The 21,188-nt window shown below is 37.8% G+C and overlaps 1 protein-coding gene across 18 annotated transcripts in view; it reads right to left on the bottom strand.

Moving 5' to 3' along the window:
* Positions 1–21,188, bottom strand: part of SYNE1 (spectrin repeat containing nuclear envelope protein 1) — a gene marked incomplete at its 5' end in the record, with an annotated part of 301,622 nt that overhangs the window by 108,428 nt on the left and 172,006 nt on the right. For all 18 annotated transcript variants that reach the window (XM_080587961.1, XM_080587963.1, XM_080587967.1 and 15 more), the window contains 12 exons: positions 1,163–1,285; positions 4,032–4,217; positions 5,480–5,617; positions 7,254–7,436; positions 11,336–11,488; positions 12,010–12,165; positions 12,787–12,952; positions 14,529–14,791; positions 15,690–15,908; positions 16,907–17,051; positions 17,679–18,016; positions 18,393–20,553. In XM_080587961.1, coding sequence (XP_080444087.1) covers positions 1,163–1,285; positions 4,032–4,217; positions 5,480–5,617; positions 7,254–7,436; positions 11,336–11,488; positions 12,010–12,165; positions 12,787–12,952; positions 14,529–14,791; positions 15,690–15,908; positions 16,907–17,051; positions 17,679–18,016; positions 18,393–20,553 — 4,231 coding nt within the window. The remainder of the gene's footprint in view (positions 1–1,162; positions 1,286–4,031; positions 4,218–5,479; positions 5,618–7,253; positions 7,437–11,335; positions 11,489–12,009; positions 12,166–12,786; positions 12,953–14,528; positions 14,792–15,689; positions 15,909–16,906; positions 17,052–17,678; positions 18,017–18,392; positions 20,554–21,188) is intronic.

Genomic DNA, 21,188 nt, shown 5'->3' on the forward strand with positions numbered 1-21,188 from the left:
GGACTGCATAAAGCTAAGAACAAACCCACAAAGTGTTATGCTTCAAACAATTCCTTTGAGGGAATGAATTTCCCATTTAATATCTTTGTTGGTGACATGGACAGTGGGATAAGAGTGCAAACTTAGCAAGTTTGTGGATGACACCAAGCTGAGTGGTGTGGTTGACATGCTGGAGGGAAGGGTTGCCATCCAGATGGACCTTGACAGGCTTGAGAGGTGGGCCTGTGCAAACCTCATGAAGTTCAACATGGTCAAGTGCAAGGTCCTGCCCATGGGTCAGTGCAATCCCAAGCATGAACACAGGCTGGGTGACAAGAGGATTAAGAGCAGACCTGAAGAAAAGGACTTGGAAGTATTGGTGGACAAAAAACTGAACATAAGCTGGCAGTTTGTGCTTGCAGCCCAGAAAGCTAACTGTATTCTGAGCTGCATCAAAAGAAGTGTGGCCAGTGGGTCGAGGGAGGTGATTCTCCCCCTCTGCTCTGCTCTTGTGAGACCCCACCTGGAGCACTGCATTCAGCTCTGGGACCCCCAGCATAAGAAAGATATGGATCTGTTGGATTTGGTCCAGAGGAGGGCCCACAAAGATGATCAAAGGGCTGGAGCACCTCTCCTACAAAGAGAGGCTGAGAGGATTGAGGATTTTCAGCCTGAAGAAGAGAAGGCTCTGGAGAGACCTTATAGTGGCCTTCTAGCACTTATCCAGGGGATAAAGGAAAGCTAGAGAGGGACTCTTTGTCAGGTAATATAGTTACAGGACAAGGGGTAATGGATTTAAACTAAAAAAGTGAGATTTAGATTAGATGTAAGGAAGAAATTCTTTACCCAGAGGGTGGTGAAGCACTGGAACAGGTTGCCCAGAGAAGTTGTGAATGCCCCATCCCTGGAGGTATTCAAAGCCAGGTTGGATGGGGCTTTGAGCAACCTTGTCTACTGGAAGGTGTCCCTGTCCATAGCAGTGTGGGTGGAAACAGATGAGCTTTAAGGTCTCTTCCAACTCAAAAATATGTGATTCTATGGTTTGATCCCTTATTCCCTTGGCAGTAATTTGCAGCTAGATTTTGAAAAAATGGTCTACCTAAGAAACACCACAAGTCTTACCAACATTATTTGTGTAAGCTCATGCTACTCAAGAGCTAACTTTGAGGTCCTGCCCTTTTACCTGTCTGTGAGACAGTTGATCTTTCAAGCTCAAACGTCCGAGCTCTGGAGAAGTCAGTGTGGCTTGGGCTTGCTCCAGAGCAGCCTGCAGGGCTCTCAGCTCAACTTCAAATTTCTTCATGTCCTGTAACATAATAGATTTGATTCAGAAATAAGAAAAAAAAAAATCACTAGAAATATAAATATCTGGATTTTGTAGCTGTGCCCCTTATTACAGTGTCAAAGCTAACTCATAATTTTAACAATGAAAACTGTTTAAAATATTAGATGAAAATATCAGTCATATGAGGGTATAAATAGGTCCCAAATCCAGAGTTATTTATTACTATTTATTACTATTTCAAGTACTTCATCCATCTCAAATACAGCATTTATATTATAAAACTGATTTCAATGTGCTAGGTCTAGAAAGGTGATCAAGATGACTTCTAGTTGCCTTCCCACAATAAGACAGGACAGAACTGTCTTATTTTTACAGACTGTTTTTAATGACCACTACCATCAGTGTCCTTCTTATCTCTATAGACAACATACTCCGGTGTCCTAGTACTATTATTTTGAAGATTTTTTTTCTGGTTGTTTGACATGAAACTATATTTTGTTGTAATTTCAATCCTCTACTTACTATCTTATTAACAGCAGACATGAACAAATTATTTTTATCCTTTCTGAATACTTCATATGTTAGGATAATCCTTTTTCATGTGTATTTTCTTGCAAGTTTATACTCATGACACTGTTATCACTATCCTCTGTTCTTTATCCAGTGAGTCCACAACTTTCCTCAAGTTGAAAACAGGACACAGCTGAAACTTTGCTACTGACCAATAGGGAGAATAAAAGAACTGCTTCACATATCTTCATAATTAAATACTTTATATTCTGTATAGTGTTTGGATTTTTTTTTTTTTGCAACAATGTTCATTTATTTTTCTATGATTGAAGTCAAGACCCTTGTACAGTGTGCCTCTTGCCAGTAGCTCCTCTTTCAGATACACAAGTACTTTTTTTTTCCCCCTTCATTTAAAGGTAACAATTTGCCTTTGTCCCTATTCAATGGCAGCTTTATTTATTTTTTTGTTTGTTTAATTAATTATTTATTTATTTCCAGGTGGCTCCTGTACTTTTGTCTAAGCTGTTTTCTTGCTAAGTTGTTTTTTGTCTAAGCAACTTAAAAACCATGGTCTTTAAAACACCATCCACCTCACTAATGAAAATTATTGACAAGTATCAGACCCAAAATCCTTGAAAAATCCTACTTGATGTATCCTACCTTTTGGGTGCAAAGCATGGATAATTACACACCAGATAAAATTCTGAACATTCTATTTTATTATTATTATTAAACATCTACCTATTTTATTTTCAACTAGGTAAGCTTTAACATTTGCTAATAACAATATCATGTAAAACATTATTAAAGATATTGGACACGTGCATTTATCTACAAAACCTATTATTTTCATGTTAAATTGCACTCTTTTGATATGATTTTCTTTCTTCACAGATCTATGATGACTTCTATTCAGCTCCATGTTTCCATGTTAAAATTTACAAATAGTTTATTCAATTATACCAACATTTATCTGAGAATTGAAGATACTAAGTTTAATTTCTACTGTGCTTACTTGTATGCATTTTTTTTCCCATGGGAAAAATAAGTAAAAGCCTTTCAATTCATAAGGAGAAGGGGTGGAGGGGCAGGACATGACTCTCATGAAAATGTTGGTTTTCTTGAGCAGCCACTACGTATGATGAGACCCGGCATCCCAAGATGTGGTGAACATTGCTTCAGAGAATGCAGAGAAGGTTTTCTCCTTCTGCTCCCATGCAGCCTTTTTTTTTTTTTTCTTTTCCCCTTTAATTAAACTGCTCCTTATCTCAACCCATGAACTTTTCTTTTTTAATTGTGTTTTCTCCCCCTGCCCTTCTGAAGAGGGGGAGAGAGAAGTGTGTTGGAGTTAGCTGCCCATCAGTCGTTAAACATGGTCATGTTGCCATATCCTATAAATACTGTCAAATGAATCACATTTTTAACCATTTTAAAATTAGCTATGATTGTCCTAACTATTAGCGATAGGATATTCCTAGTTGCCTTTAGGTACTATTTTCCTACTTACTTGTGTGTAGCTGTAGCATCTGACAAAAACAAAGAAACGAAAAACAAACCTAGAAATATACAATACTCTTTTATATTCTTTTTACCAAATTATTGTGTCAAATAAAATACTAATAAAAAAATAAAAATTTTGTGCCCTAACCGTAAGAGCAAATAGAAAAGACTTCTGTGCTTTTTTCCTGTGTCTTGTACCAGTTTATAGTGCCCTCATGCATTACATAAGGATAACACACATATATTAATAATAAACCCATACGGAAGAGTTGCAAAGAAGTATCAGGAACATGGAAAAGCATGTTCCTTCTTTTCATTGCACTGTGTTGGAGAGACAGGTCTTCCATTATAGAGTCCTGGTCTGGTCCAGTGCTGATTAGAATACATAGAGAGCTATCTTCTAAGCGAAAACTAAAGAAATGGTACAGCATAAATACTGACAGAGACATTTTCATCTCAATTCAAGTACCTAAACACAGGTGTTTAGTGCCATTTAAGACTCACCATGGTACCCAATACATCTATCTAGAGAGGGCAGATGTAACAGGAATCTTGTCCCTATTTGGATCAGTAGCTGAAGTCGAGGCTGAATGCTCAATAGCATTGCAAGCAGTGCAGGACACCTATGCTTACTCAACAGAACTGTACCCTTTATAGACCACAGATAATCTGCACTTCTAGTACTTACAAAACCATAATTCTCTAAGCACATAGAACCAGCTGTCAGCTGGTGTTAGAAAAAAGTGCTTTCATATACCTTGGCAGCATCTTGGAGATTTGGTAACCGTACTTTGATAACTTGCTGTAACTCTTCTGTACGACGTCCCAGTTCCAGCACTTGCTGAGACATTGCTTCAGTAGAGTATACACTGGACAGATACTCAATCCTCTCACTCATGGCCTCAAGATCACCATGAATCTCCACAGACTCTTCAAGCATAGTCTAGATACAGATATAATCAGAATTGAATGCCAAAGTTGAGCTACAGATTGGACACATCTCCAAGTATATTCCTGTTGTTCAAGCTCCTCAATTTGTACACATGTATAAGTATGATTAAGTTTCACCAATTTACTGTAAGGCTTAGGCAATATGCTTAATTCTCAGTGCACACTCAAGTGCTTCAGGTTATATCAGGTTAACAACAGAGTAAGTCTTGAAGCTTCAGCAGCTCTGCTTACCATCATTAGTGTTTTGCTACACATACTTGCCTATAAAAAATGTAATATACAATCTATATATATGATTTGTTCTGGAAGCCTGACATACCCAATAGGAAGCAACAGAAAGCACTGGGATAACAGGGCAATAGTCATTAATGTGTGATAACAGGGCAATACTCATCAATACTCCATAAAAATTGGCTACCAAAGTGTTTAGTGGGATGCCATTGGTTAAGTCCATCTCCTATACTTCTGAAGCAGGGAAAAAAAAAAAAAAACTACGAATGCTACCTCCCAGCTTTCTTCAGGATAAGTTGCCTGGAGAGTCCTACTCAGGATAAGGAAGTGTGCATTTTACCCTGCCCTAATGTAACTGAATGCAGCTGACAATTAACTGATCTCTCTCTGCATATATAGAAGACATAATTAATGCAGTCTTATTTTGGCATTAGTGAGACATGATCATCTCATGATGGTTTGATTTGTTTCACATGATCATGCACTGTCATAGAGAGCTAAACACGAATGTGAGATGTTCAGGAAGCACTTGGGATGAAGAAACTCATCCATTGTGCATCAGTCTGCAAACGTTTGGTATGAAACTGCTCAAATGTGAACAAAGGCTATTCTAGCTTAGCTTAAAACAGAAAAAGACTGAAGATTTTGTTTGGTTAAATTAGAATTTATAATATGCTCTTGGATAGGAATCATCTAGTGCCAGGAAAAGAATTACTATGATCTTTATGTAGGGGAGTATTAGCTTTAATGACATATGCAGTGTGATAGCATCCCACTGTCTAGACACAGTGTTCAATCAAATGCTGCTATGAAGCCAATGTACTTGAGTAAACAGAGAGATCATTTGAAACAGTTTTATTCAACAATGCATCCTTATTTCAGTCTTCAAAACAATTATCAAAAATAAAGAAACCTAGCATCTTTAGGCATTTTTCTCTCAAGGAAAGAAAGGAAAATGTGTGGAAAATAAAACTTCAATTCTTTTATACACTTTCCCTTAAATTTCACAACTTATATAATCACCTGGTAGGCTTTAAATTGGTCACGAAGCTGAGAGGAAGAATTCCATGTTATACTACCATGCACTAGGATATTTGCTTTCTCACACCATTTCAGTATGAACTCCAGCATCTCATTGTATTCTTCCAAATGTGAAGCAGCCTGGATATAGGAGAAAAATCCACCTTTTAAATCTAAGGTGTAATTCTGTACAGTTCTTAGTAATGACAAAATTGCTTTCATTTAATTTCATTTAATATTTTTAACTTTGGGGATCATTTTAACAACTTTTACTTACTGTTGAATATAAACCAATTAAGTCTATATTTATGGAGTTAAAATAGGTTTGGTTTCAGTAATAACCATATCTATTTTTGAGGAAAAAAGTCACCACAAGAACATAGGTAAACCTGGGAGAGTGCATTGATGCTCATCTACATTCCTAGAATGTACACTTCCTGCACATACTTCAGCCACACACAGAAGTTTGAAAATAACTTATAGCTAACTGCAAGTCTCCTTTATGTCATTCATATGTTTTTTGTCTCTGCCATGTAATTCCCCAAACTGCTTTTATTTAAAACCTGTTTTGTCTACTCAAGCTGTCACATTTACAAAAAGAATGTGCATTTGTTTTGCAATACAAGACCAAAAATGCTCTGTTTTCTGATTCATCTAATTTGTGATTAGCAAGTACCCTTTATTTACAATAGGATTAATTTTTCATGCATTTGTTCTGTATGAGGGACAGATCAACTCCTCTCTGTGCCTGAACTATATTTCTGTATTTCTCTACTTTTATCCATTGTTTGTCTTGACTTTGCTTTTATTTTTATTTTTAAGTGGGAAGTGGATTTCTTTGTTGAACAAAAATACCCTAACAATAGTTAAATCCCTCCACCAAGTACCTTTGACTGAACTTGTACTTCAATATTTATTTTCTACCTGTTTTTAAAACAAATTTTCAGAGGCAACTGAAAAAAATATCATGAAATACTTTTTCAAAACTTACAAAACCTTCTTCATGCATACAGAAAAGAGAATTTATAAATTATCAGGGTGTTGATTGCAGAACCATAGAAAATCCTTTTTTTTGTATTAGCTAGACTTTTTATTTCTATTTTTTTTTTGGATAATGACAGTTAGCAAAAAATTATTGCAAAGGGTTTCAGAGACTGAATCTTGAGAACAGCAGAGAAAGAATCTTTGTAAATGTAAAAGTGAAGAAAGACTATGCGTTATTGGGGCCTTTGTATCTAGACTTTTTTCATTGAATCTACAAATTATATTCTCCCTTTGCATATTGTGACTAAAGTAAAATATTTTTATTTTTGTTTTGTGTGTATGAGGCAGCAAATATTGGTAACAGTGATAAGACAGAAGCCCTGAAACGTATGACAACATAGTATTATTTCCTGGCATGCTGTTGTTAGTAGGTAGGTCTAAAATTTGTTCAGGGCACCAGAGGAACCAATCAGTAGATGCATCTCTTAAAAGCAGCATCACACAGAGTTATTCCACCCTCTTTATTTGACCCCAGCCTGTACTCCTCTGCTGTGTGATACAAGCTCTGAACAAATCAGATTTGCCAAAGAATGTCCCTTCTTGTGTATCTACAGGAAAATAAATGAGAAATTTGCCTGTACTTCCTCTTTCTGACCCCCCCCAAAAAAACAAACAAACAAACAAAAAAACACAAAAAAACCACACACCCCAACCAACTAACCAAACCAAAGAAACAAAAACAAAACAACAACAACAACTACAAAAACATGACAGAAAGGATTTGAGACCATACCTGACTGAGCTTGGCTGCTCTGTACTCAGCCTGTCGTATGGTCTGTTGGTGCAGTGCTGTGAGTTTCCCTATCCTGTTAGCCAGCTGCTTAGCCAGGGGTATGTTCTGTTCTGCAAAGTCTTGGACTGATGCATCTAATTCCACTAATTTTATATTGCAGCTGTCCAACTCCTCACCAAGGATCTAGACAGAAAAACAAGAAAATCAGTGCAACAGGAAGTGTTAGTTTTCTGGTTGATTATTTCTAGTTCAACTTGCAACTCTCATACCCTGTCCAAAGACTCCATAGTTCATTTCATTTTTATTCTGGCTGCAAACCAGCAATGCTTGTCTAAGCAGGAAGGCAGAACAGCATGATGTTTGGTCATCTCTTATATGTGTCCCATTACTCTTTCTTCTCTGACTTCCTGGCTGAATTGGATAACCATTTTCTGTACCATACCAAAAGACTTGAGTCACTTCAGAGTGACATTAACTGTTCTTGGCCTTCCTTCCATGTTTGTTTTTGAAGTGAATGGTCAGCACACGTTGCCATGATAAAGATTTCTGTTTACTTGAAAAGGATCTTGTTATACTTGCAAACTCAGAAATATGTAATTACTCATTAATGCATTATAAAAACTTTTGCATTTTCATAGCTTGATCTACATAGATGTGATTTGGATCATGATAGACTATTTCAATAGAAACAAATTTTAAAACAGTTTTTCTTACCATAATTACAAAGTTTCTTAAAAAGAAATCTAAAAAGATTTCTATATTTCCCAGGCTGATAACATGCTTAGTGGCTACAGTTTCTTGGGATGGGGTGTTTTTTTCTTCCTATTGCTTTCATGCCTAGGGTGTTAATGATTCGTTGCTTTTGTAGTATGAACAAAATAAGTCTCATCAAACACTTTAGCTCTTTACAATTATTTTTAGAAATATAAATTGCAATCATCAGGCAAAAACTGATTCAGAACTGAACACAACTCTAGCTGCAGGTGCTTTAAGCTTGCCAGATTAGGACTGTCCTAGCACAGACCCATTAGAGTGTAATTTATGATCAACCATTCATGATAAATGACTATTGTTCCACGAATAGTAACATGCTTTAATGATATTAATGCCTGTATGTAGACATAAAGATAGATGGTGATCTATGCATCTAAATACAGACATACATATTTCAGACAAGCATAACTAAATGTCAATGCTATAGAAACAAATGATAAAGAATTTATAGGTTGCTTAAAAGTGAGGGATGGATCCATTTGACTTTGGTCATGTGTTTAAAACAGACTCTTATTTTACTTTTTCACAATCAGTTTTAATTTTAACATCAAAAATATTTACTACTGTGATCAAAGCCAACTCGATCTCAGCAGTATCACCTGAGAGCTGACATAAATGCAGTTGAGGGAACTATGTCAGTGACATAGAAGTTTTGTCTGTACTACATGGGAAAGTACATACCACTGACTTTCTGCTCAATTACTGGGGTCAAAAATTTACCAATTTTAAAGGGATGTATTTTAGTCACACCTTCTGGAAAGCAAATGGTACTTTGGAGCATATCGCTTGTAACTCATGAAAACAAACAGGTGATTTTTGACATATCAGATATACCCAGTTTTCTGTTTCATATGCTTTCAAGCACTAACTTGGTCAAGATCATATTTGACTAGTTAAAAAAAACCACAAAACAATAAAAACAAAAACCACATAATGAGCCCTCCATGTCCTGCTTCTCCTTCCTCATCAACAAAACAAAATCATAGAATCATAGAATATCCTGAGTTGGAAGGGACCCATAAGGATCATCAAGTCCAACTCCTGGCACCGCATAGGTCTGCCCAAAAGTTTAGACCATGTGACTAAGCGCACAGTCCAGTCGCTTCTTAAATTCAGACAGGCTTGCTGCAGTGACTACTTCACTAGGGAGCCTGTTCCAGTGTACAACCACCCTCTCGGTGAAGAACCTCTTCCTGATGTCCAGCCTAAACTTCCCCTGCCTCAGCTTAACACCGTTCCCGCGGGTCCTATCACTGGTGATTATAGGGAATAGGTCACCTGCCTCTCCACTCCCCCTCACAAGGAAGTTGTAGACTGCGATGAGGTCCCCCCTCAGCCTCCTCTTTTCCAGGCTGAACAGGCCCAGTGACCTCAGCCGCTCCTCATATGTCTTCCCCTCTAGGACCTTCACCGTCTTTGTCGCCCTCCTCTGGACACTCTCCAACAGTTTCATGTCCTTTTTATACTGTGGTGCCCAGAACTGCACACAGTACTCGAGGTGAGGCCGCACCAGCGCAGAGTAGAGCGGGACAATCACCTCCCTTGACCTACTAGCGATGCCGTGCTTGATGCACCCCAGAATACAGTTGGCCTTCCTGGCTGCCAGGGCACACTGCTGGCTCATATTCAACTTGATGTCAACCACAACCCCCAGATCCCTCTCTGCAGGGCTGCTCTCCAGCGTCTGGTCACCCAGTCTGTATGTATAGCCAGGGTTGCCCCATCCCAGGTGCAGGACCTGGCACTTGCTTTTGTTAAACTTCATGTGGTTGGTGATCGCCCAGCTCTCCAATCTGTCCAGATCTCTCTGCAAGGCCTTTCCACCCTCATCCGAGTCCACAACTCCTCCAAGTTTGGTGTCATTGGCAAATTTACTCAAAACACCTAGTTCTACACCCAAATCATTTATAAAAACATTGAAGAGGACTGTCCCTAAAATGGAGCCTTGAGGGACCCCACTAGTGACCATTTGCCAGCCTGATGTGGCCCCATTTACCACAACCCTTTGAGCTCTGCCCGTCAGCCAATTGCTCACCCATTGTCTGATGTTTTTGTTAAGTTGTATGCTGGACATTTTGTCCAGTAGGATCCTATGGGAAACCGTGTCAAAAACTTTGCTGAAGTCCAAAAAGATCACATCAGCTGGTTTCCCTTGGTCAACTAGATGGGTGATCTTATCATTAAAGGAAATCAAATTTGTTAGGCAGGACCTACCCCACATGAACCCATGTTGGCTGGGACCAATGACTGCATTGCCCCCAGGTGCACCTCAATAACTTCAAGGATCATCTTCTCCATAATTTTACCAGGCACTGACATGAGACTGACAGGCCTGTAATTGCTAGGGTCTTCTTTCTTACCCTTCTTGAAAATTGGGACAACATTTGCCAGCTTCCAGTCTACTGGGACCTCTCCAGATTCCCAAGATCATTGAAAAATAATTGAGAGAGGTCACGCGATGACATCAGCCAGCTCTTTAAGCACCCTGGGATGAATCCCACCCGGACCCATGGACTTGTATGGATCCAGGTGGAGCAGCAAATCCCGCACACGTTCAGGGTCGGTTGGGAGTTTGTCATTCCCACTGTCATGGTCCTCCAGCTCAGGGCACCCTGGGTCCCGAAGCCCATCATCAGTGTTGAAGACAGAGGTGAAGAAGGCATTAAACGTCTCTGCTTTGCCTATGTCATTGTCTGTGAGGAGACCCTCCCCATCAAGTAGAGATGGGGAAGTTCTCCATCAAAACGAAACACCACAACAACAAAAGCCAGAAAAGGAAGCAAAAAAACCTCCTACTCTCATACGACAATCCTAACTTGGCCATTATGCCTGAGTGGAGATGAAATTTTCTGGTATATAATTGAAAAATCAGAAAAGTAACCAGGAGTCCTTTTCATTTTCTGTAACAGCACCAGTAGTTTTTAAATTCATCACTGTACAAAATGATATGAGATGGAGTACTAAGTTAGATTCTATTTATTACAAGTAAAGATAAGATTGTAAAGAATGGTCTTTTCAATACAGAGTTAAAACAGGAGCAGTTTGGAAGCCTCTTAGGCTTCCTCAGGTTGCAATCATACTCATTATTTAAAAAAAGCATAATTCTGTCCAACTGACTTGTTTTTACTCTCAGATACTCCCTCCACTTTTTTGTTAAGCCCTCATCTGCCTGTATGGGCTCTTTTGGAAAAAAAAAAAAAAAAAAAGGTTTGATTGAGCTCTTTAAAAATATAATTTTGGTACCAAGTCCCAGTTCTGAAGAGTCTGTGGTGCTGTGGTGTAACCAATTAAAGAAACCTTAGTCTTACCTTCTGTTCAAGTTTAGCTTGTGCTATATCATTTGTTTTCTTTTTCAGTTTGGAAAGAATTGCATTTAGTTCATTTGCTATCCCCTGGATTTTCTGTCCAAACTCTTGATTCAATGTTTTGATATGCTGAGTTTCTTTTTCTTTGGTTTGAATCTGTCAACAACAAGAATTAAATTCAGTAACCAGAAATCAGTCCTCCAGAAAAGAAATTAACTTTCACTTAATTTACTTTTAATTTTATTTTGTTAAACTAAGAAGATAATAAAACTACTCTGCATTACCATGGTTTGACTACACTTGGATACTGTACGTCAATAAGTTATGAAGTCTAAAGAAGGGCTTTAGATCCGTAAATGAATCCATGATCTTTCAGTGGTGCCCATTGCCAGGACAAGAGGCAATAGTCACAGACTGGAACACAAGAGGTTCCCTCTGAACATCAGGAATCACTTCTGTGCTGTGTGGGTGGTGGAGCAGTGGCACAGGTTGCCCAGAGAGGTTGTTGGGTATCCCTCCTTGGAGATCTTCAAAAGCTGCCTGGACATGGTCCTGGGTAAGCAGCTCTAGGTGCTTGACCAAGGGGTTGGACCAGGTGACTTCCAGAAGTCTCTTCCAACCACAGCAATTTTGTGAATCTGTGCAATTCCGTAAAAGTTTCATGTGCTATGTTTTACCTGATCTTGTACAGTTACAAGGGCCAGTCCAACTTCTGCTAAATGAAGAGAGAGTTCAGAAGGCAAAATGGTATAAAGCCCCAAGTACTTATTCTGTTGTTGTTCAGCCATTTTTTCAACAGCCTGGCGATGTGTAGTTACTTCACCAAGGAGAGACTAATTACAGAGAAATAACACTGTTAGGAACAATGGGAAAACATCTGTACAAATTTAGCAAACATAGACATTACTTGCATCTTACGACAAACATTTCAATTTTTTGTTTAATTATTTCACTAAAAAGAATTGTATCTTGAAATTCCCTGGATTCTAATTTATGATGGTCTGTCCAGTCCTCTGTTCCAGTCCAACCACCTTGATATGGAAAATACTAAGTTTTCAGCAACTTCAGTAATTTGAGTTTATTTTGTTGCTTTTGTTTCTCCCAAGACTTATGAGACAGAAAAGAAATGCCACATTCTGTACATTCATATTCTATATTTCTTCCATATTTTAAATGCAGGGGGAAAATTTCCTAAACAATATACTAGGCATGTAAGGTTGCATAAATGCAAATACTTAAATACATCTTAAATATCTTTAAAATAAGATATTGTAGCCCATCTGCTACTTCATTTTATTTTATTTTATTTTATTTTCTGGTGGCTTACTCAAAATCCAATTAATACTTTGTAATTTGAATTGATGGTGGTTTGGAAGGGATTAACACTCACTATGAAATTATGATGAAGACACGTTAGAAACATCACAATTTAGAAACTGAGAAATTTGATATACTTGCAACTCCTGAAGTTGAGTATCCACTTCCACATCAGGGTTTAATAAATATTCCTTTGTTTCCTGGATCCAAGTCTTCACAATATTAATCTGTGTTTCGACTTCCTCACGCTCTTTCAGCTCTTGTTTCACCAGCTTCACACCTTTTTTCACTTTCTGTTGCATACTTCAGAAACAGAAACAATGATTATTTGTGAAGAATTAAGAATGTCTAAACATATTGCTTTGTCAAAAAAACAGTGAATAATAAGGAAAAAAATGAATAACCCCATATCCAGATTAATAAAAGTCAGAGCATTGTAGCAACAGTTTCCTAAAGCAGCAGACACTTTTAAATTTCTCACATTCATTCTACAGTTCACACCTTTTAATGAGTGGTTTTATGTATTTTGCCATTCATGCACAACTCTTCTGAGCAAATGCAAATGTTTATAGTACCAGACACCTACATATGTGCTCACCATCACAGGCTGTCCTTATTATCAGTGGAGGAAACAAGCAACTCTAGAGTATGATTTATGATGATTCATCATCATTCTAAAAGAAACTTCTGAAACAGGTCAGAAAAACTATACCTTAAACCTGTCTATTTCTCTCCACTAATTAGGCAGCAAGAATTAACTGGTTCAGATGTGGATATCTATAACCTAATATAACATGAGACGAATCCCACCACTATTGGGATTTTCGGTGGCAGAATACCTAGGATAAGACACGGCTCAAACATCTGAACACCATTTTTGATCCTGGGACCTATCTCCGCACTAAGACATAATTTCCTCAAGAACTTGGATGTCCTGTAAAAAAGCAGAATACTTTTTCAGATGTCAGATTAGTGAAAGATCTACAGGACTGAAGTTTGCAGCTCTTATGCATGTGACATGGATCTAATTTTGATATTCTGATGTTTGATTTACACACATATAATCTTTCACAGCTGAATCATGCCTTACTTATACAAGCATGAAATCATCTCAGATGCTATTTCTTAGAAAACAATTCTAGGTGAAGAATGGAATTACAGAAGTGCTAATCTCTACACAATTTCTACAGTGATTGCTATTCTACTGTAATCAGTTATGCATAAACACAACTAACTTTGAACAGGCTAGATGCAAGGTTTAAACTTTTTATTCCCTTTCTCTCCCCACTGTGGAGATCCAGTTAATGGCATCTTGGTGCAGTTATGAAATGGATGTGAACCCTGAACCTTAACCATAAATTTTCCTGCTTTATATGACAGAGAAATACTTTAGATTTAGATAAATACTTGTGTAAGGTATAAGGTAACATTTTAAGATGTCTTCTGTTTGCCTGTGCACTGAATTCCCTTATAAAATTCACAAGATGCCTACTTTTGATACCGAAGTACTTCAAAGAGGAGAATCAAAGTGATAGACTAATCGAAAATCAGGATACAAAAAGATGATAAGATGAAATGGAAGTGTTTAAAGTCAGTTATAACTTTAACGTAGTTTATACAAGTCTTACATAAGTTACTATTATTAATGCAAGGCAGGAAGTACATATTCTACAATACATATGGTGGTGAAAAAATAATGGTAAAAACAGATTTCAAAATTAAGCATCATTTAAATTTTACCTAATGTTTATTTTAAATATAAATACATTATTTAAGTATTACAATTGTTAATGATAAGAAAAATAATATTTGAACTGTTATTACTGAATTAATTTTAGGTTACCATTTTTTTTCTAGTGAATCTTTTAAAATTCCTTACTTGTGGCATCGATCTTGCATTGCTTTGATTTCTTGCATGACTGGTAGTTCTTCCTGAGAAGGAGGCATTATTTCCACATCCTGAAGCATACTAAGAGCATGCTGTTTGAGCAGACCCAAAGATAATAGCTGGTGATCCACTTCCAGAAGGAAGCTGCCGTGGTAATCCAGGAGTTCCAGGAGCTCTGTTTTAGAAGCATTTTCTATTGAGCTTTCTGGTAAACGATCTTGTAGTTGATCTATTGCTGCAGTGGCTTTCTCAATCTATGTAAAGAGATGCAGTCTTTTAATGAAATTTAAAACAATTTAGTATAACTGGTATAAAAATGTGCTAAGCCCTGTGCTGCATGCTGTAGAACAGTTGTGGTAAAGGGCTGGTGCAACAATATAGATCTAAATCTGTGACCTAATGCTGCTAGTTGTAGCTGGGTAGCCGTAGCTCTTCACACCAGACTAGAGCTTGCTAACGGTCTGTTTTTTTTTGTGATGAGTGTCTCCTTATAATTTTTTTTTTGATCATTTATTATCTTTACTGCTATACGACTTAGACCTTTAACCCCTTATGCCCCTATTTGGCATAAGCCATACAAATAACAGAAAGATTATCCCCATTCTCAGAGAGACTGCAATCTGAGCATAAAATAATGGACAATGACAAATAATGAGAGTCAGGTAGGATTTACGAAAAAAAAAGAGAGGCATGATCAGAGATCAGTAACAGGCAAAGATATCAGTGTGCAAACTTAGAATTAGCAACTTCATTCTCTTCTGAAAAAAAAAAAGAGAATGACTTAATCTAGAATGTACTATTTGGGAAAGGGAAACAGAGGAGAAGATTCTGAAGAACCACTAGAAATCAAAATAACTCTGTTTTTACTTTATGTGTATACATATAGAAGAACAGTGCAAGCCTTAGAGGCAGTGGTTCTAAACCTAGGTCTTCCATAGTTGTTTTGTTGCTGTTATTTTTCTTTTGTGACCTAAGAATCACTGTATTTCCCAATATCAGTTTTCTCTACCATGCAATTATTACTAACAAAATTGACTTGTTTGTTTCACAAGACTTCATTGTGATCTGTACTCAATGTTTGTGAAGGGCAGTATAAGGAGTGAAAACCCATGTACAGTTAGAAAAGAAGGAGTTACCAAGACCAGAAGTTACCTTATCATTAAACCCCTTCCATTCCTGTACTGCATCTTCCAAAATTTTCTCTTGTTCTTGGGCTACATTCTTGAGCCGTGTCCAGCGCTGCCAAACTGTTGTCATTGATCTACTTATAGTTGCCTTGCTGGCATCATTGCTAACTTTTTCCAGCTGTGAAGCCTTTTCTTCTAGAGCTGTGATCTTCTCATGGAAACAATTCACTATGGACACAAGAGTCTGCAAAAGCAAAAAAGAGCATTAAGTTTTTCTTTTTTTTTTACAATGCAATACACTTGCAAGCAGACGAGCCACTTCCAGCCACTGCAGGTTACAAGGAGGTACCCTACATTGACTGAGTTGGTTAGGTTCCACTTATTCCACTGCAATACGTTAGCTACAGTGACTGGAAGGACCTGGTCCAAATTGCAATTCTCTGGAAGCAGTGAAATCTAGTGTAATCAGATTTTCTCTTTAATGCTAACCCCTCAAAAGGGATGGAAATGAGTGTTCAGGAACTTTTTCATAGCAAAGATTTTAACCTCTGTTATTAGAGCCTAAAAACAAAAAAAAAGCAATTCAAGTGCTTAAACTCATCCATGTCATTTTAAAATCTAATGTCATTTTAGATATTCAGTTGTATCAGGATATTCTCATGAAGTTGGAAGACATGACAGTGTTCTTATGGGAGTTTCCTGCCTTTATGAAGAGACAGCTCGAGACCAGATGGGATGTCTGAAGTCCCTTTAACTGGCTATACCTAAGTATATTAAGGTAGCTGAATGGCAGCAGTGAGGGCAGCACCCTAAATGCTGGGGGAGAAAGTAATTCTTGTAACATTTATTTCTTTCAGAGTAAATGAGTTAATATTAAATCCTGTTTTATTGTCCTAGTAAAACTATTCCATATGATGCAGAAAGAGATGGAAATTTCTGTTCTGAATTTTGCATAGGGTACACAATTCGGGGACTATTAGGAATCTCCTGGCTTCTTCCAGTCCCCTACAGTCACAGATGCGCAGACTGGAAAAAGATTACAAAATATCTGTCCCATTCATCCCACAAGTATAATGTGTGTTCTGCACAACACAAAACATCTCTTAATGTGCTATAACATTTATGAGCTACAGGAAAAGATCTAAAAACTCAACTTCAGGTTTTCACAGGTAAAGACCTCCATAAAATATTTTCATTTTTAACTTGAAGGAAAAGGATTCCATATCATTTTCAGCACCTTACCTTATGTGTTAGCAATTTCTCTTCTGCTTCATGAGAAGAAGCAGCTTTAGCTAGAGAAAATTCAGATAATTTTTTCTCAGCCTCATTCATCACTTCAATAACCTTCTGCCTTGCTGTCTGATACTCCTGCCACTCAGAAGCACACCTTAAATGAATAAAGTGCCAGAAAAAACAATTTAATGCAATATAAAACCATTATTTTCCAAGAAAGAGATAGACTATTGGTAAAGAGCACACATACAGAAATGTATGTTGCTGATTTTCAGCTGTGCCTTAGAGACTACTAGAAACTGTATTCACAGCTCAGCATTTAATAGCCTTTGATAGACTTTTCCTCAGTGACTTTGTCTAGGTTGTGTTTCAAACCCATCCAAACTTTTGGCATCCAGAACATTCTGGAATAATGAGTAACACAGTAATGTTTGTTAAAATGGTATTTCCTTGTAGTTTAAAATATCTGCTTCAATTTTATTTGTTACTCCATGGTTCTTGTACTATGTAAAATAGCCACTCCCTATACATCCTCTCAGCGCTTTTCCAAGGTTTATATAACTTTATCATATCTTCCTCAGGATCACACTTCTAGTCAGTGGCAGAAGTGAAGAACAGAATCTAAGAGTTCTGAATCCCAATATCTGCTTCTGTTACCAGTAGCACAACTTACAGTACTCCAGTTAGGTGACAAATCAAGTGTTGTGATCTCTTTCTTTCATCACTAACAAAGCGATCTTAAAATGAAAGAAAAAAAAAAAAGAGAGAGAGAAAATCATACCTTTGCAACAGTTCTTGCTGGGTTTTAGAGTCTTGCTTTGTCCTTTTGCCTTTTTCTTCCAGTGCACCTAGATTCTGCACAAGCTGCTCTCTTACAGTGGCTTGGATAAAGGGCTCCATCTCAGACACCAGACCCTGTAACTCCTTCAAATGATTACTGAACTGACTTTCTGTGCTGAAAAATTCAATGTGGTTCCTTAGGTTCCCCTCTGAGTTCTCAACATCAAGACCATTTCCTGCTAAATGCAGAAATTCCTGAGCATCCTCAAGCCAGTCACTCGCTATCTGCATCACTTGGTAGTATCTTTGGCAACGGCTATATAGTTTATCCAAGGTAGCCTGAAATGGAAGTGAACGTTATATAGACACAGACAAAAAATTCACACTAGCAACAAATATATCCTCATCAGAGTCTGGATTTTGCCCATGCTTGCTTTCTTTTCCCTGTAGTATATCTAAAACGTAGGTCTGGAGAGACCAGATGGAAGTAGGTTTTGAGTCAGCCAGCATTTCTATGCGCATGGATATGGGCATATTGAGGAAATCTTATTCCCCCTATGTTCACCAATGCAACAGACCATGATCTAAGGTGTCAAAAAAAAGACAACAGGATTATTAAAATGAATCCTTTCATGATGATTACAAACATCAAGCCATAGAGTCATATTTTCCAGCTTAACGAATGAGAAGCTAATGACACTGAGGATGCACTAACCTGTCTCATGTGTATAGCTTCTTGAACTTCACCATCTAGTTCTGTTAGTTCAGCAAGAGTGTTTTCCAGGTCAGCAGGTATCAGCTCCTTTGCTTTCATATATTTCTCTTTCTCTTTATTGCTCAGTGCATTCATCACTCTCAGGCTTGACTGCACTTCTTCCTGATGTATCTGAACTTTTCGGATTTCTTCTTGGATGCTTTGCAGTTTGAGGTCCAAAATCAGTGTTTCATTGAGTTCTGTTTTGATCCATCTCAGCCAGTCAAGTGAGCGGCAGATTTCTGTTTGGAAGTCTATGCTTTGCACAAGTCTGTTCTCGCAGTCCATCACTGTGGCTCCAATGGCAGCATGCAAAGACTTTAGTTTGTCTTGCCAAGACTGCAGTTGGTGATTTGTTGTCTCACATGCAGATGGGTCAAGCTGAGGAGAAAGGGCTTCTATATGTTCAGTTATTCGCTTCAGAAGACTCCCTGAGTCTTGCAAGCTGCCCACTAGAGAATGGTATATTTTCAACTTTTCCTCTATTGGGAGCATTTCTTCATTTACCTTAATCTGTTCCTTCTTCACTGCTTCTAGCTGTGCTTCGAGTTGTGTACACATTTTCTCATGTTCTTGACATGCTTCTATTGTGTCTTCCAACAAGTTGATTTTCTGTTCTATTTGCCTCTTCAGCTTGTGATATAAAGTGACAAGTTTTAACATTTCATCTGGTTGCCATGGCTGGCCAGTGCTTCTAAAGGCCTCCTTCTTCTGGTTTAGTTCATCCACTGCTGCACCAAGGCTCACCACTTCACCTAAGAGATCTCTGTAGGCCTGCTGAAGTGACACAGCTTCTTTGGCTAAAACAGCAGCTGGCGCTTTGTCCATGTTAATAAATTGATCTTCTAGCTCAGTCAAGGCTTTAGTTGTTAACTCAATCAAAGAGGCATATTCTTTTCGAGCATAAATTGTTTCCCGAACCTTATGGAATTTATCTTTTGCCAGAGCAGTGACAGTATTGAATTGCTGAGGGAGAATGTTAAGCTTTTCATCCAGATAGAAATGATCCACTTCATTAAGTGATGGTAGGATTTCTTGGCCATCTCTTTGCAGAGCAAGTAATAGATTTTCATATTCTGGAGATTGCTCAAGAATCTGTTGATATTTGGACAACTGGGTGTACAGTTCAGAGTTACTATTCATTACATTAACTTCTGGGAATGTGACAATATCAGCTTGTTTTAGCCAATGGCAAACTTTATCCAAATCTTCTTTGAAATATTTCCTGGAAACTATATTTTTCTCCAGTTCTAACAATCTCTGATTACACTTTTGTAAAACAGTGTCATATACATTCTGTAGTTCTTGCAGTTTACCTAACACCTCACTCTTTTCTTGTTCTGTTGCTTCTTTCATTAAATCCCTTCCTTGGGCCCACAGCCCAGTGACTTCATTTTGATAGGTCTTCAGGTTAGCCTGGGCATTCTTACAAGCCCTAATCTGTTTGTTCACATCTTCTGGAAACAGACAGATATGTTCTGGAAACGTTACCTTCTTCTCATGTTGGTGAATTTGGTTGGTAGCCTGAAAGACTGCCATGAGAAACTGTGTCTTTTCAGATAGTGCTTTATTCAGGTGCTTTCTCCTCTGGCCAACCAGATCGCTGAGACAATCTACATGATGCTGTGCATCAGAAAGTGCTTTCTGCAGCTCCTGCCTTTCATTGAGTCCTAGGTTGGTCATCACCCTGTCAGCATCTTTCACCAATGTCTTCAGAACAAGCTGTTTGGCTTCAAGCTCACTACAAATGGTAAGATGATCCATGAGAAGACTCTGAGCCAAATCTGGAGGAGGGCTATGTTTAAGAGCCTCTGAGATACTAGGTTGCTGCTCCTCTGCCCATTCCATTAGTTCTTGAAATCTCGAATGCACCAAACTGAACTCTTCCAAGGTTGAAACAGAAACTTGAATTTTTCTTTTGACAAGGTCCTCCAGCTGAGTCCAGCGATGCTCAAAATGAACAAATTGCTCCTTTACTAATTCTTTGTCATCAAGATTTAGATGTTCCACCATCTTTTGTTTCTGATCTTTCAAATCTTCCAGAGCAAATCTCCTCTCCTGTAGTGCCAGTGCCAATTTTTGCAAAGCTTCAAGGTGCACATTTGTACTTTCAGCATCAGATCTGTTATCAAAATGGATAGGACAGAAATGAACGATTAGGACAGAGTTTTAAAAGAGGTTAGGATAAATTATGAGCCCACTATATGTTGAAAGCAACATCATATAAATACCTACAGCTATCAGATTCTTTTGAAGGTACCAGTCTTGAATATCAATTACCAAGTTTAACACTTTTATTCCTCTCTCTTTCACTTGCAATATGGTCATCGGGTTGACCAAACAAATTAATATCAGTAATACACAGCATACAAGTTATATTGCACATTCAAACAACCAGAATACAGTAACAAGAAGTAATAAAGTTGAATCTTGTTTCATGGCAGTAATAGCAGCAGTAGTAGACTCCTGCAATATTACACACAGCCTGTGTGTTTATGCTATACATGAGTGAAAAGCAGCTGCAACAATTTAGCAGCAGCAACTAGGCTTAAATATAATAGTCTAATAGATAATAAAAAGACAACAAACACAAATGAAAAGTTCAAACAAAACAGTCAAAATGTTTGAAATATCAGAAAATGCTACACCCCAAGATGGGATGAGTCAGTACTTGCCTTAAAGACAAAGACTGAAGATACAGCTCCACAAACTCTCTTTATTTCAATACAAGTAATATAAGTAATTATGTTATAATTA

Source organism: Anser brachyrhynchus (assembly GCF_964034855.1).
Source record: "Anser brachyrhynchus genome assembly, chromosome: 3".
Lineage (NCBI taxonomy): Eukaryota > Metazoa > Chordata > Aves > Anseriformes > Anatidae > Anser > Anser brachyrhynchus.